A 17,617-nucleotide genomic window follows, 5' to 3' on the forward strand; every position below is an offset into this window, starting at 1 on the left:
TAAAGTAACGCTTCCTTTTTCGACAGCTTTGATTATGTAGATTAATGCTTTGGTCATATTGTAAGTAAAACAAGCCATGAATAAAGTACTTTGAAAGTTAGTGACTAACGGGCTGTCTCTGCACATCTATAACAGACAGTTCATTAATGTTTTATTAATACATTTTATTTATATTACAATTTGGATTTTTTTTTTAGAATTGCAATTGTAACAATATGTACTTTTTTATTTGTATAGCTTTATTATTACTGTCATTATGATTATAATTATTATTTTTATGATGTATTGCCCTTTTCACAACACCTCATTTCAAAGCTTTTTCTTTTCCTTTTCTCTTCACTGCTTTTGTTATGATTATTGATATTTTGGCAATTTTATATGTAAATAATCGTGCCAAAAAAAGTACTCTGAATATGGAAATGAAAGAGAGGATATCTGTAGGCTGAGAGGCTTTTATAACCAGGGACTGAAATGTTTCAAAGAACAAGAACAAAAACTGTAAACTGACAAACTTTTCTATAAAATGTAACTGAAAATGGGAACAAAGTCACTTTTAATATTTCCGTAGTGAAATTGCTCATTTTAAATGTTGGTAACTGGTTAATAACCAGTTAATAATTGGTTAATAACAGGTTAATTTACTTCCGCTCATTTTTTTTCATGAAACCAAAGTCTAAATGGTTTATTACAGTACATTTCAGAACCACAGCACTTCCTGTTGCCAAAATAAAGATACTTCTCTGTTTTTAGTTGAACATGATCAGAATGTGCTTTGATACTGCAGGAAACTGCATAAGACGATGTTTAGTCTAAATATGCCCAAGCAGTGTGTGCATGCCTGCAGGAGAGAGAGAGAGAGAGAGAGAGAGAGAGAGAGAGAGAGAGAGAGAGAGAGAGAGAGAGAGAGATTAAACAATTAATTGATTTTAGATAACCAATGTTTAAAAAAAAAATTTAATTGCTTATAGTCCCTTATTTTGAGCATGTTTTTCCAGACTTCTTGAGAGGTCTGGTAACACTGTATCACACCCTTAGCATAGTACTGGTACAGAACATTATTAACCGTTCTTTAATTTAGTTCTAAAGGGTTACAAATAGGAAAGGGGTTCGTGGAAAGCAGGAACGCAGGAAACAGAACCAAAAAAATACAGTTTCAGTTCCAAGCAAACCGAAATGAAAAACATTTTGTTTTTAGTCCCCGTTTATAGCTATTACTTTAAAATGCAATATTCAGAGAGAGAGAGAGAGAGAGAGAGAGAGAGAGAGAGAGAGAGAGAGCGAGAGAGAGACTATTATTTTGATCTCTCTTTGGCAGAAGGTACACTGTTTTTCATTTCATTTCATTACACAATCAATCTGTATATGTAATACAAAAATCAATAATCCAATGTATTTTAAACACTGTGTTCTTATAGTAATTATTTGTTTTTATCAACTGTAAGAATGAGAGCGCAAAAGGGTGTTATTTCCTGTGAGCATCTGCCTTTCTTGTAAGTGTGTCATTCTTCATCAAAGAAGGAGGAATCGAAAGCCACACAGTTTCACAGTGTGCAAGCCTTCCAGGGCGTGATTGGTTTTGTTAGAAATACACACAAAAACAAAATGACCCTGGAAGGATTGCAATTCTCTGAGAGGAAAAACAAACATGGAAACATAACCATCACAGAGATCGAACACGGAGAAAAGCCGCACGAAACTCGGAAAAGATGAATTGATTTGGCCTAATACAACCACCCAGTTCTCTCAGAATGTTTTATATTTAGGTCTGAAGGAAATTTGACAAGTGCAAGATTATGCCATGACTCAGTGCAGACAGCAGAGTGATACGTGACGGCTCATGAAATTCAAACGTTTGTCAATTCACTCTTAACAAGTGTTTTAGCGACATCTGCTGGTGAACAGGGATATAACATTTTTACAGCAGCAACAGACGCCAGTTATGTAAAAAATTACTGATTATTAAACACGATTGCAATCAGACTGTGAGAATGTGTGTGTGTGTGTGTGTGTGTGTGTGTGTGTGTGTGTGTGTGTGTGTGTGTGTGTGTGTGTGTGTGAGAGAGAGAGTATTTATTTGGTATTAATCTATTGTGGGTGTTTTTCTTTAGATTTTTTTGTGACCTGTTGTATATAAAGAAGGTATTTCTTAAAGGTGCTATATGCGATTTTTATGGAATGTATGCAGAAAATATTCCCTCGGCTTGAAAGTTATAATTTTCAGAAAAACAAAGTCTCCTGAGAAATCTCACGTTTTCAGTGACAGCACTAGATGGTGTAAACAGCTAACAGAAATGTGGTCGCAGACACATACTTTGATCAGCCAATCAGAAGATTTTGATGTGCTTTCTTCCTGTAAATAATTTTGCGCATTCTCATAATGTAGTTGAAGCGGAACATTCAGATTTCATGCCATATTCAAATAATAAATGTTGTTATCTGAGCTCACTATTTAGACGCAGGTCCTGTCCCAAATGGCGCCCTCCGCCCTTGAGGTCTTGCTCCGAGTGCAGACCGATGGTGCGCTAGTCAGCAAGTCCATGAGGGGGCATGAGGGATAAGAGAGTGAATTTGGGACAGACCTCGAGACTTCAATCTTTAAAAGTCATGGCATTAATAGATAGGGCAAAGGAACACACTTTAAACTCACTATTGAATATTTGTTTTTATTTAATAATTTCCAGCAACACATTGAGAGTAAAGCTTTAGATAATTTAATCAAGAACCTCTGAAAAACAAAGTGCACATACAACTACAGCAACAAAACCTCATCTTTTTAAATCTTTAGAGAACAAATAAACATGATTCAGACTCATGGGTGGTTACAGGCAGGTGCTTAGAACACAGTGAAATGTACAGAAAATTCTTTGAGAATGTAAAGAGCACTCGTGAGCACTCCTCGGAGCGCTAAAATATCAAATGGGACACCCTATGTTCTCGTGGACTTCGTGGGTACACAAAATGAAGGTCACGAGGCCGCAAGTCCACATCAAGAGTGCCATTTGGGACAGGGCCACTTAGTACCTCAATGGTGTGTTTTGAGGATGGTGTTTTGAAAGGAGGGGGCGTGTCTAATTTAATGGTTCAGTCTCGTGGAAGTTCCAGAACAGCTAAAATTGCTTACAGCGCATTTAAATGATTAGTTTATTCAAAAATGAAAAATCAGTCATTGGGTCTGTTTCAAAACCTAATGAGCTTCCTCCAGAGGCAGCATTTTAATACATCATAGGCACGCTCCCGACTCGAAGGCTGTTCCAAACGGCAGGTATCTAAATTATCCTGCCTCATAAGATACCTCATTTTGAACTCATTTTAAGGTAGCATCGTATGTATCATACGATACGATATTTGACTTTCTTTTTCTTAACACAAAAGGGAGAAATTTGGAAAATATGTTGTGCACAGTGATGTCATAAAATGGCAGTTAATGGTGACCACCTCTTCAAGTTTCAAAAGGACACAAAAGTCTAATAAATTATTGTATGCCGAATGCGACTCGTGTCTTTTTCTGAAGGAATATGTTAAGGTTGGTAAGAAACAAATCTAAATCGAATGTATAATTAAGTAAAACTCTCAACTAACTGTTGATCTCCTGTGCACGCGCGTTCATGAGATAGACTGCACACGACCTGTAGAGAACAGAAAACAAAACAAACCTCGACACAAACCAGAGAACAGAACAAAAACATGTCTGAAGAGTTTGTAGTCGAAAAATAGATGCATTTCTATGCCCAGCCTTATTTGTTTGAACAAGAGTCCTCAATCAAACAGAGAGATGGGACTGAAGGTAGCTACAGTCACTGTGTCCTAACCAGATGCCAAATGGCATGCAATAAAAGTGATCTTTTCTGTTAATCAGAGTTTTGTCCTAAGCAGTTGCAATGAGTGATGGAACATGTTGTCGATCACTTAGTTTCTATATTTGGCCTTGCACCATGTAACCCTGTCCGCTATGATCTGGCAATGATCCAAAATCATTCTCATAACATTATATAGAAGCCAGCATCTCACTTGCCAGTTAAAACTACTTGATTTTGGCAGAGGATGTTTCACTTGCTGACCATTTTTGCAGACATCTGACACTCATACTGGTTCAGAATAGAGAAGAGGGGAACGCCCAACTCGCTAGCGGCAGCGTAAAATCTACTACTGCTCTCCTGCAAGGAGCTCTAAAGCTCTTGTGCAGACTCATGAACATGCACAGGAGATCAACGTTCGGGCAATAGTTTCACTTAATAATACATTTGATTTTGGATAGTTTCTCATAAATACTTCTCTTATTGCTTTAAAACAAGGCATGATTCTCATACAATAATTTATTAGACTGCTGAATTATACTTTTGTGTCCTTTTGAAGCTTGAAGATGTAGTCACCATAAACTGCCATTTTAAGACAAAATTTCTCCCTTTGTGTTAAGAAAAAGAAAGTTATATAGGGTTATAACAACACAGGGTGTAGTAAACAGTGACTGAATTTTTATTTTTGGGTGAACTAATCCTTTAAGGTAATTTTGTGGTCTTGGTTTAAGCATAGACAATCTAACAGACCATTCTGATCAGGCTGAGAGACCTGCTAATCAGCTTAGGATGCTTTTAGCTCAATTATTCTCCCAGCAAGGATGCATGGCGAACAGTAAAACGGAAAACGTGATACAAAGAGTCATCATTAAAATCATAATGAAACGAGTATGATGTAGAAAATGGTATTTAGTGTATTAAACGTACAAATAAAAAAAAGGTTTGTATAAAGCACAGCCTCGAAATGTGTCATAAAGAATTACAGGAAGTCAAAAGTCAATTGAACCCAATTTAATTGTGATTCATTAGTCCTCTAGGTCAAACAGCGGATCACCTGACTGACCTAACTTGAGGTCCAGCTTTTCATTAGTGTGGTGAGTACTTGACAAACTGCTTTTTTAGCCATATATGGGTCTGTTGAGCACAGGATTCTGTATCCAAGCAACAGATGAGCTCTTTCCTCAAGCAATATTCAATTCACAATAAGACACATAAAACCATTTGCTACTGGTGGAGGATTTCAATAAATTGTACCATCAATAAATCAGGCCTGAAACGAAAACTATTTTCCATGTGACAAGATATTTTTCTCTCTCATTTGTAGTAGTAATAACGGAACTAATAATTTCTCGGGTGTTCTAATAATTTAGTCTGTTGAACTTGATTAACTTGCTCAATGTGGGCTTATCGCCAATAGAGCTGCATTTACATATTTTGAACAAAAGAAAGAACAATTTCACTTCAATTAAAATCACTGGTTGAAACGTGATTAAAAGGGCTGGGAGGAATATGAAAAACTGTCAAATAGCCAGGTAGAAATATAAAAGATATACAAATATAATACTTCTCATTACTGCCCCCCCCCACCCCCACCCCCACCCCCACCCCCAACAGCTCTGAAAACTGCCCAGTTTGAAGGAGTGTCCAACAACCGGAGACCATAAACCTGATTGTCTGTTTTCATTTGATGAAGAAAAAGACAAACACTTAAAAATGTGAAAAGGGAATTTTCTTAGAAACATGTTGTTAGGAGGAGTGCTTGTGAATTGCACAATAATTTGAATTTCTCTTTTGGATGTTGCATTCACTCTTTTACAATCCATTACAAGAGTAGAAATAGTTTGAATTTGAATGAAGATGCTCTAATTTTACATTTCAATTCTTGGAAATCAGCAGTTATTTAACCAAGTTTACACTAGTCTTACAGGGAAGACAAAGCTCTTACACCACTTCTTGAGTCCAAATTATAAAAAAACAAAACTTTATTGTTAAGTCAATTGCTCTTCTCGACAGCCAAACCACAAACATGAGACAAACACAAAGCAGAGCTGAACATGCCAAACACATACACTCACTCACTCTCTCTCTCTCTCTCTCTCACACACACACGCACACACACACACACACACCTACAGTGTGAAAGTGTACACAACAACAAGACAGATAATTTTTAAAACAATGACAATAAAAAATGAAGAAAAATCACACAACTTCCTATTTGTCTCTGCTGTTTTTGTGCAGAAAGGAGAAAAAAAAACTTGACACAAAGATCCACTTAAAGGAACAAACCATTTTTTGAGAATGAGGCATCTAAAATTGTGAATTTTCATAAATTTGGTTTGCAGGTTACACGTAAGCACACAGGAAACCTCTCTTCATGCTAACTTCAATGTCTTCACTTTATGGCTTCTATCATGCGAAAGCTCAGCTGAGATTTGATGCAAAGCTACAGAGATGGCAGCATTGCTGTTACCTCAGATGAATGCAGAGGTTTTTAGGTAAGCCTATAGCAGAAAGATATTTCAGATCAGCATGTCAGGGCATCTTCTACCGAGACACAGCAGGACGGAGCCATAGAGCATGCACAGTAATAAAATAGAAATATGTTAATAAAAAATAATTTCATATATACTTGATATAGATTACTTCTATTATGCCTGCAAGTTAATTTTATTAGAATTAGAACTGTGTGTCAATGTCCTGAGTGGGCAAGGCTTTTGGGCAATTGAATGTGTGCTTGAAAAAGAAAAAGCAGGTCGGTGGCAAAGTATCATCAAGAAATGCTAAACCTATAGGATGGCCAATTAAAAGCATATGAGCACCTTGTGCAACCATGACAAAAGGGGCTCTTGTTTTGCACATGTTTAGGGTTAAGAGACAGAGAGAGATAGAGAGAGAGAGAGAATAAAAGCCTGTGTAGTGTAGCAATACCCCCTGTGTGTTTACATTGCAGTAACAACCTTAACAGCACTCCCCAATTCAAGGGACAAAATGAGAGCAGGTTTGTGTGTTTCTCAGACATGTGTGCCTCACCTTAAATGATGTGAGTGGCCGGTTTTGTGTTGCTGGTTTGAGTGATGCTTGCTTTGACATGGGTGTACTTGCACAGAAAAAAGCTATTTTCTTAATCAGTATTTTGTCTTGTTTTTCAGTTAAAATATCTAAACACCCTTAAAACAACATAATATAGTGCATATACATATATATTTTAGAAATTGCTTTAAAGGAATACTCCACTTAGAAGTCAATGGGGCCAATCTGTAAATGTTAAAATACTCACTGTTTCAAAAGTTTAGCCCAAAGGCGAGAATAATATGCTTCAACATGATTTGAATCACTTACTAACCATTTCTGTATACATTTCTTTCCAATTTTTATAACTTATTTGCCATGATGAAGTTAGCCTGTAGCTTGACTGGTAGAGCATGGCACTAGCAACGGCAAGATCGCAGGCTGCTTTGTAAGTTGCTTTGGATAAACGCGTCTGCCAAATGCAAAAATGTAAATATAAATGACAATGTAACGTGTAATCCCTAAAACACTAAAACGATCATAAAAATGACAATTTAATTTTACAGCTCAAATAATTCAGAAGTTTTAACAGAAGAATTAATTTAATTGCTTTTATTAAATTATGAGCTTCACATTTCTGCTTTTAAACCCTCCAAAAATGTACTACATACACTTTCATTGTAAGTGCCTCACTGTAACCTCTATTTATGATTTATTCGATTTTTTTAATAAAATGCTTAAAACTAAAAAAAATCTAAAAACAAAAAAGAAAAATTGCCAAAGAGGTAAGAAAAATAAACATAATTCATGATGAATACAACAAATGTTGCTTCTCAAATACATTTATCTTGTTTCAAGGATCTACAGATATTTTTTACTGGAAAACAAGACAAAAATACTGTTTGAGAAAATTATTTGTGCAGTGTCTGTGTGCGTTTATCTGCATGTACGCGTTTCAAATTAAACAGATAGTCGAGGGCTAATAAGAATGATTAAGTCTGTAGGTGCACCGAATATTAACAGCCTTGCAACCTAAACACACTTTAGTGTACAGAAGCATTACATTGCAATTGCCATGGTAACAATAATGTCATCATCTGCAAGAATACATTTGTTTAAGAGTGCAAAGGATAATATGCATTTACTTTAGATGCAACAGATTTCTGAACACCCCAGAAATAAAATTACAAAACAGTTTGAAAAAAAAAGTTCCTTACAGTAGTACATTTCGGTTTAAAGGTTTCACAGACTTGTCTGGCGAAAAGGTCAATTAAAAAAATATCAACACACAAAGGAAAAGAGGTTACATGCGTCTCTCTCTTTTTTCTACAATACCGTTTGGTGGTATTTAATTCGAAGAAGGCTCAAGGTATTTTTTCTTCCATTAGCTCCTTCCTTTTCTATAGAAACAATGGATAAAAAAAAAAGATGTAAACTGAAAATGAAAAAGAACAGAAACTAAATAAAAGAAAAAGTGAGAGAGAGAGAGAAAGCTAAAGAACCAAGTCATAAAGAGGGGGAAATAAAGGAGAAGGAGAAAGAGTAATACATTTAAAAATAAAAACATTTAGGCAGAGAAATCACAGGTGAAGGTCAAGAGGTCATGACTGCTGTCCGCTCCACTGGCTCTCCATTGGTCGACGGAGCAGTTCCTCCACATGCCTCGCTACATCCATGGTGTCGTCCAGATCAAAATCACCATCAGCGTCCAGCATAGAGTCACCACTAAAGGGGGACAGCAAGTTAGTCAAATAAACACTAGATACACAATGGGTATAGTGTGGTTTGATAACAATCTTGATTTTTCACACCTGATTTTTATCATTTGATATACTGTAAAAATTATAAAATATGCAGTTGTTACCTTAAGGAGCTATTTCAACCTGATCTGACCCTTAAATTTTATTTAATTTTTTGTTGTGGTTGTGTTGGTCAATATGGCAGTCGTCTTGGACTGACACCTAAGGACATGGATTCAGCATCATTCAAACACAATAGTTTTCAGTTACCGATGCCATTGTAGAAATTGACAGTTAGCCATGATTAATTTAATCAATGAGCAAAAGCATTCAACAACAGGGTGGTTACTGAGATTAAGCGAGTGGTATTCAGCTGGTCATGTGATTCTTACATGGCCACCACCATGAGGGGACCCTCTCCATATAGATTTAAACAGCTTTTATAAGGTTACTGATATGACTGATATGAGTCTTCGCCTCATGTGAGAGGTCATGATTTTCATTTTCTTTCTTGAGGAGCAATACTTGGAAATACAAACTTCTTCCTAACAAAACTTTTTTTTAATGAGGAAAAAATAATGAGGAACAATTTTAAAGAGATTTCTTTTAGAGCATTTTGAAAACCAGTTAATTAAATGTTACCACATGATAGTGCTACACAATATTTTCCTTTGATATTGTAATTGCGATTATTCATTTAGATTAATAGAATTTACTTAAAAATACTAATAACATTACATTTTGTGTGGGGCAGTTGCACACCATATTCTTTATGTAGGCTATGCATTAAAACAATTTGAAAACGGTGTTACTGAATTGCTTAAGTATTTTAATTGCATGAAAAACAAAAAGTGTACTTCACATTTTGAATAAATTTGTACACGGTACAATTTAGATAGTGGGCACTACTGAAACGCCTTAGACTAATTGAAACGCATCAGATTTGCCTTTGCATTTAAGCACTCAACAGCCAAAAAATTTGTTGTAAATACAAAATATTGGTGCAATGGGAGTACACCTAAGTGGAATGCTGTAATTGACACTCTTCATGATTATATAACTGCGACAGCAGTTGTAATTTCAATAATTTTTTCAATCAATTGTACAGCTCTACCCCATGAAGTGTAATTTTTAGGTTGACAACATTCGTTATTATAAACCAAATTTTAGATGGTTGTTTGGTATTATACATTAAGTGCAGACTTTTCATTTACTGCTAATTTGGGGCAAAATCTGCTGATTTAATTTTAACATGGTAAAATATTATTTATTACTACACTCTTAACCCAACTGAAATTATAATCAAATTAGGCAAAATATGTGTGAGAGTTTGAAAATTCTGGGGAAAATGTGCAAAATTCTGCAGGCTCATACCCTGTCTATACACTGGACATGAAGGGTGCGTTCTAATTTGTCATTTAAATGTATTTTTGGCAGTAGTAGCGCCAGCGCATGCAGCACAAAATGGCCATAAAATTGTGTAGTAAACGGCATAATTGAATAAAATGGGAGTGATTTGCTTTTGTCGCATCACACCGCTCGTGTCTGGTGTAGACATGGTGTTAGATCTCATTTGAGCCTGACTATGCCGCATCCACAACAACAGACTTTCATTTGAAAACGCATTGATTTACCTTTATGCCTCTCATCCACACTAAAACAGTGTTTTCTTCCACTGAAAATGGAGCATTTCGTTTACGCTGTCCATTACCGAATGCTTTATAAAAAGATTAGTGTTGATCCTATGAGGTATGCAGAAAGATACAGAAACACTCACATGGGAGGATAGAGTGCATAGTTATGAGGGTGACTAACAGCTGGAGAGGATGCGTGGTCCATGTAGGTGGGGTTTGCTGCTGGATCAGGATTAGGTGTTGCAAACCTATATGTACACAAACATACACAAAAATAGACAATTAGTATATTTACCATCAGAGTACACCTATTAGAATCTTCTTTATTGATTACATGGTTTTGATTAGTCAGAGCCATGGCCTAGCGGCTAACAAATGTATTCAAAAACTACTGTATATGGGAGAGATGGCTTTGAATCCAGTACATGCAGTTCCATTCCCCTTCCTTTATCATTTCCTGTCATCTATCTACTTTTGCAATAAAATAACTAAATAAAAATAATAAAACATTTTAACAACAAGGACACAAAAACTGCTTCAAAGCTTACAATACACACTAGCTTCTCTATGTACTGTCAGAAAGCCCTTGCTAACCCCCCAAATTAAGATCTAGTTTGATAATCACTCCCTCAGAAAGCTGATGAGTAGTATATTATCACACTCTTATGGTGTATATCTCCCTGCTGAGTTTAAGTAAAGTGGGCACATCGCTAACACGCTAGCAGCTTGTCCACCAATGGACAAATAATCCTACTAACAGAGTTAAGTATATGCCTAAGAGTGGAATGAGACAACGGAGTCTGAAGTTTCCATCCTCCATCTAACCTATAACTTCCTGCTGAGCAAGGCCAGCACTATGCTAGCATGCAATTAGGCTCACAGCTCAGAGATGACAAGTTAGCTGCCTGAATATGAAATATGTTAAGACCTGTAAGAAGAGGTCAAAGAGTCTCAAAACAGACAAAGGAAGAGGATGGTGTGTGTTTGTGTGTGTCCTCACTCTGGCACCACTTGTTTGATTTGTGGTTTGACGTATCCATCCACAGCTTTAGCTAAAGAGGTAAGAGAAAAACAGAGGGATGAATTCTGGAGTATAACATCATGTTTACCCACACTGCTATGTACACATGCATACAAATATAAATCACATGTTTTCTAAATAGTTCCCATACTTTTTGACAAATGAATTTGTTTTATGACTTTTTCATGACATTTTGAATTGTTCAAGTTAACTGGATGAGGATTTGTTTTTAAAATCATTTTAGAGTTTGCTGGGACATATTTCCATTTTTATGTCAGGTAATAATCTTTTAATCAATGTATTTAATGGTTCTAATTATTAGGATACAATTATCTCCAATAAGACCCTAATGGACATACCAATGTTATCAAGATTGTTTGTGGGCAATATTTGAGAGAATAGCATATCTAGAAAAAGTTAAATTCCCTATAGAAATTTTCAAGATTTTTCGGCAACACTACAATAAAGTTCTATATGTTAACATTAGCAAATGAATTAGGCATCATGAATAGGGCTGGGTAGAAATATCGATTTTCCAGTGCATTGCGATCGTCGTTTTAATGATCTTAATATCGACTCATAAATCCCAATGTGGCAACCCTCTACAATGCAAGTAAATCACTTGCATATGCGACCAAATCACAAGCTATGCAACTAAAAATGTCTATCATTAGCAACTGGTTGGTAAATGTTCAGATTTCACTCACCAGTGCTTGAGTAGTATTGTGGAGAAGTTATTAGCACAGAGGTTCTTTCACTGCATGTTGAGAGTAAAAGTGTGGTTTAACTCATACTGTGTCCAAAGACGAGATTCACAGATCCATATGCCATTGAATAATGTCAGTTTTAATACCCTTTCTGTTCTTTACAGTCAATTGTTGACAAACAAAAAAAAAACTAACAAAAACAGACACATTTAATTAGAATCGCACATCTTCTCTCGTTATATGCGCTCATGATGCCTCTAGTCTTAAAGAGACAGTAACTAATTAGCATGTGTTCAACATATCAATGGACATACTTGTAAAAAGAACCAAATTATGCAAGTAAACAATAAAAATGTAACAAAAATATTTATGCAACATAATATGTGTAATTTCAAGACATTAATAGATAGAACAGACTGAATTTGAAACATATTCTAAAGGTAGAATGTGACCAATATGATGAAAAATTCAATATAATATAATTGGTAAATTATTCTGGTGGTATATTGGTGGTGCCCCAGCCTGATTTGGGCAGGGGAGGAATGTGACGAGGACGAGGGCGTGGCCGGGCCACGATGGAGCACGGCCAGCACCGGTTTGAGAGAGATAGACGCTCACAGTCATGCTGCATGTTTGCTTATGTTCGTTTTAAGTTGAGTTTGACATTAACTTTTCAACCGGTTCTGCCTCCTCCTTGCCCATCCTTTTTAACTGTTACACTTTGTTAATGTTCATTTTTGAAAATTCCATTGGTCATTTTCAGTTCATGAAAGTTCAAATTGCATTAAATAATGTAAAGTATACAAGTTTTAATATTAAAAATGTATTAGTATGTTAAAAAGTATTAAAAAAATAAATTCACTAAATGTAAATAAATGTAGTCAACTATTGTTAACGAATTCAAACTTATTATAAAGTGTTACTGATGTTTTCCAGACCTGTAAATCACAATTTAAGATTCCTACTATTTCCAGGTTTTCCATGACTGTGGGAACCCAGTTACATAGACTGTTGCACACTAATTTACACACACATAAATTCAGTATAAGTGAGGGAGCTTACACAGCGGAGGGGTGTAATACTTGGAGAAGACCTCATCTTTGGGCCGGTCGGGATAGAGGAACAGAAGATGGTTCAAGTCACTGATGCGATCCGCTAAAGAGCGGATAGAGAAGTCTTTGGTTGTGTATGGCATGAGGTTCCAGACCATCCGTTCCCCTGTAAAGAACACAAACATAATTTTTGATTGATTTTGAACGAAATGTGTGATAATACTAAGTACATTCAACCTAGATAAGTTAATTCCAGTACTTGTATTAAGGCTAACCAACACCACTGCTAGAAGAAACATTGCTTATTCCACATCTAATAAGCCAGACACTATTCTGATTTGGGACATTATAACCAAGCATGTAGAGCAAAGACTGACATTTTGACTATGGCTGATACATCTGTCAGAGAGCTAACCGAACTGTTGCCAGTTATCCTCTCTGCATATCCAACTAATATGAGGATCATTCTCCATACTGGGTTCTTTGAAATTCAACAAAGGATAACTGGATCTGAGATCCTAAAAAAAAGACTTTAACCTGCTACTGGAGAAACTGAGCGACTGTCAATCGCAACATGTATTTATCTCAGGCCCCATTCCAAATTTGGGAAAAGGAATCGAATCCTTTAGCAGACTCAGCCTGAATACATGGCTGACATCTTCATGCCTCATCCATGGGATAAAGTTTATTTACTTTATTTAACTTTAAAATCTTTTGCAACTATAAAGATTGCTTTAAACCTGATGGGGTTCATCCAAACATTATTAGATCCAGACTACTCGGTGCCAACCTGCGTCATGCCCTTGGGATGTTAAACTAACCAAGAAAGTGTGGAGGAGTACAAAGGACAGCACACACAGGTAGACACCCTGTAACTCTCCCTCCTCGCTTGACCCCATGCTCCACATCACCCAAGGCATTCAGGGGATGTCCCTGTCCCAATCATGGACCCAATGACACTCCAACCCCCCTCCATCACATTTATCAATCAAGGAGTTAATCAAAGCTGTTACACTGAAGCTGAGTCAAACTGATGCACTATTGAAAAGTGATCACAATAGACATCATCACTCCGGTGTGTCTCAGAGATGAGACATACCCTATGCCACTTCCGTAAATATACCAGTGACCTTAAATAGCTGGTGACATGGTGAAACACATCGTAGGAATTTTAAACCATCTAGTACCTGTCTCAGTAATCTTAAATTTGTCAGTATTCAGCCACCACATCCAGTCTCCCTTCCTGTTACAGAATCCTTACAGCTAAAATTAGCCTTTCTTAATGTCAGATCATTGGTTAACAAATATTTTTTGATTAATGATCTGATAATTTAAAAGAATTTGGGATGCGTGAGTGGCATGGGGGGGTCATGTGTCAGTCTGGAGGAGAGCGGTAAAGATTTTCACCTGGGTTATGATGATTCTAACGCCTCTAACGTCTCTAAATATAGTGCAAGCAATTAAAGACACTGATAGTGAACCTGTTTCGTTGTCTCCTGACTCCTCCATTGCCCACAAACTTAGTTCCTTTATGTTCACAGTCAGTCTCTTTAATTGTTTGCTCAACACACCATCAATGGTAACTGTCGATAACATAAATTTGTAGACAAATGAAAGCACTCTTCAATACTAAAACACTCTCATAGATTAAGAGCTGATCTCACTTGGTATTACTAGATGACAAATTAATCCGGAATGGAGACCTGCATATTCATATTAATAAAAAGAGTGACTCCAAAGCTATGGAGATCATGAATTTACTGGACAGCTTTGAACTCACCCAACATGTAAATGAACCCACTCATCAGCATGAAAACACTCTAGACATAGTAATAACAACAGGGTTAAATATTGATAATGTTTCAGTATTTCAAGTACCTATTTCTGACATTTTTTTATGTGTTCTTTGATGTCAACCTAATCTTAACAAAGTCTAGAAGGGTATTTTTGGTTCAAAAGGGATTTTTAGACGGCATGGCAGAACCAAAATTCTCTAAAGTTATCAGATTATTTGAACCATATTGTTGTTTCTGCTCTTTAAATGACATGGTTGAACATTTTTAAATGACATTGTCATCTGTTTTAAATACAATTGTTCCGCTTAAGGTTACAAAGAGGTCGACTGATAGAATTTCCACATGGTTAAACAATAACAGTGTTAAAGATATTAAGAGAATCTGTCGGGAAGCCGAAAGTAAATGGAGGAAAACTAGGCTGACAGTTAATTGTGATATATACAAAGAAGCCATGGCTGCCTATAACAAAGTTATATATAAGTTACTTCAGGCTAGATTACTTTTCCAAGATTGTTATAGAGAATATTAATCTCCACTATTGACCAGCTACTTAACACTGCCAACCGTTCTTTTCATCAAAATGTGAAGTGCTCGCATTGTTCTTCAATAACAAAATAACATTAATAAGAGCTAGTATTGCTGCTGATGTAAACACAGATAACCTCAGCAAACCCTGTAAAAGAGATGTAACCATGGGAAAATTCACCTGTATTACACTAACTGAACTTTGCAAGATTGTCACTGAGTGTAACTCCACCACTTCATGTATTGACCCCTATACACACAGCATTTTTAAGCGGTTGTTCGGCAGTGTTTCAAGTAATGTTATGAAGATTATAAACACATCTCTTCAAACCGGCATCTTTCCAGATGCCTTTAAAACAGCGTTTGCAAAACCCTTAACGAAGAAGCCCAGCCTAGACAGTAATGCTCTGGCAAGGTATAGACCGATATCCAACCTTCCATTTATTAGTAACTTCCTTGAAAAGGTAGTTACAGTGCAGATAAATTCATTTCTTAAAGAAAACTATATCTTGGAGGAATTTCAGTCAGCTTTAGAACATACCACATCACTGAAATCGCTCTTATTAAAATAATCTGTGACCTCAGACTAAACTTAAATAAAAATAAGTTCTCAGTTCTTGTCCTTTTAGTCTTAATTGCAGCGTTTGATAAGACTGACCATTACATCCTAATCAATCGTCGTGAAAAGTTGGTGGGTCATTCTAATTGTGTTTTAAACTGACTTAAAACATACAGTATATCCAAGTGAGAAAGTTTTATTTTAATTTTGGAGATTATGTATGTCATGTTTAAATGTGTTTTTGTTCATGTCTTTTATTTTGAAAGTTTAGTTCCTTGTTCCTTTTTTCTCTTTCTGGTCATGTGATTTCCTGTTTCCCTCCATGTTCATGTGTCTTGTTCTCATTGGTTTATTGTCTTGTTAACTCGTTATCAGTCTTTTTGTGTCACTGGTTCATGTTTTCGTAATCTTATCATCTTCATTAGTTTAGTCTCATCATTGGTTGTCTGTCATGTGGTTACCCATGTCCATGTATTTAAGCCCTCACGTTTGCCATTGTCTTTTGTCAAGTATTGTTGGTGTAACATCAAGTCCGAGTCAAGTCAAGTCTTTATATTCTGTTCTGTTTTTGTTTTCTTTGGATTCACGTATTTGGATACCAGCTCTTTGTAAATAAAACTGCGCTTGGGTTCTCAAAAATATTGTCTCTGTATTGCACCTGTTTGCCTGCCTCAGTGTTACAGAATATTTGACCTCAGCATGAACCCAGCATTTGCACTTCTGCAGTACGCCAGGGGAATCGTTCCCTTAAGTACTACATGGCTGAGTTTTGTGGACTGTGTCACTTGGTGGACTTTAATGATATTGTCCTCAAAGACCTTTTTTGTGTGGGCTTAAAAAAAAGTCAGTCTGCTCCATGATGCCCAGAAGCAAAATTCAATGGACTCTGGCTCAGTTCATGGACTATGCCCTGGTGCTGAGCAGTTCGTCTTTCACTGTGGGAGTGGCTGATGAGGGACTCAATACTCCCACAAAGGCTGCCACATTGATGTCATCTGCCACGAGCCAGCGTCCACGCCCGCAACGTTCCACGAGCCCATGCCTCGTCCATCCCAGAGCCAGCGTTGCATGCCTCGTCCATCCCAGAAACAGCTTTGCTGGCCTCGTCATGCCATGTTGCCATGTCTGCCACGTCATGCAATGTTGCCACACCTGCCGTTCCTACCTCGTCATGCCATATTGCCACGCCAGCCCTGCCTTGTCAAGTCAGCATGCCTATCCCATCATGCCAAGTTGCCATAATGTATTTTTTATTGTAAAGCACTTTGAGCTGGATTTCTTGTATGGAAGAAAATAGCATATTTGTATTTAAATATGCTATTTAAATACAAAATTATTATTATTGTTAAACAGATGTACTTAAATCACAGCTGTCAAGGTGACAGTCCTAGGCTGATTGTGTTAGCCAATCAGAAACTTAGAAGCACCCCATTGACCGCAAATCAATGTGCAAGTTTGAATTGACTCAAAATCAAGTTTGCTAACAAGTTTTAGAAGGGCAGGATTTTGGAAAGAGGCTATGTGTTTAATTCAGGGGCAAGTGTGGTGGAAATTCACAAGATAGCTAACGGGCAGTTCAGACCGAACGTGTTCATGCACTAAAAAAGATAGATGCACTATAACCAAAGAAAACAGAACGCAGGTGTCTCGAGATGCACTTGAAAAAGTTTAGGTTCTTTTTAACTTGACATGGATCTATACCGGTTAAACTGATCTACTGTATACATGGATTTATCCTGACACGGGTCCAAGACATCCATCTATCGCATGTTTACATG

The 17,617-nt window shown here is 36.6% G+C and overlaps 1 protein-coding gene across 2 annotated transcripts in view; it reads right to left on the reverse strand.

The window, feature by feature from the left end:
- Positions 1-5,411: 5,411 nt before the first annotated feature.
- LOC127652635 (signal transducer and activator of transcription 5B-like) overlaps positions 5,412-17,617 on the reverse strand; it is a 117,292-nt gene continuing 105,086 nt past the window's right edge. For both annotated transcript variants that reach the window (XM_052138895.1, XM_052138894.1), the window contains 4 exons: positions 12,970-13,125; positions 11,180-11,231; positions 10,323-10,427; positions 5,412-8,531 (listed from right to left, as the gene is read on the reverse strand). In XM_052138895.1, coding sequence (XP_051994855.1) covers positions 8,408-8,531; positions 10,323-10,427; positions 11,180-11,231; positions 12,970-13,125 — 437 coding nt within the window. In that variant the 3' untranslated portion in view covers positions 5,412-8,407. The remainder of the gene's footprint in view (positions 8,532-10,322; positions 10,428-11,179; positions 11,232-12,969; positions 13,126-17,617) is intronic.

Source organism: Xyrauchen texanus, chromosome 12, assembly GCF_025860055.1.
Source record: "Xyrauchen texanus isolate HMW12.3.18 chromosome 12, RBS_HiC_50CHRs, whole genome shotgun sequence".
Classification (NCBI taxonomy): Eukaryota; Metazoa; Chordata; class Actinopteri; order Cypriniformes; family Catostomidae; genus Xyrauchen; species Xyrauchen texanus.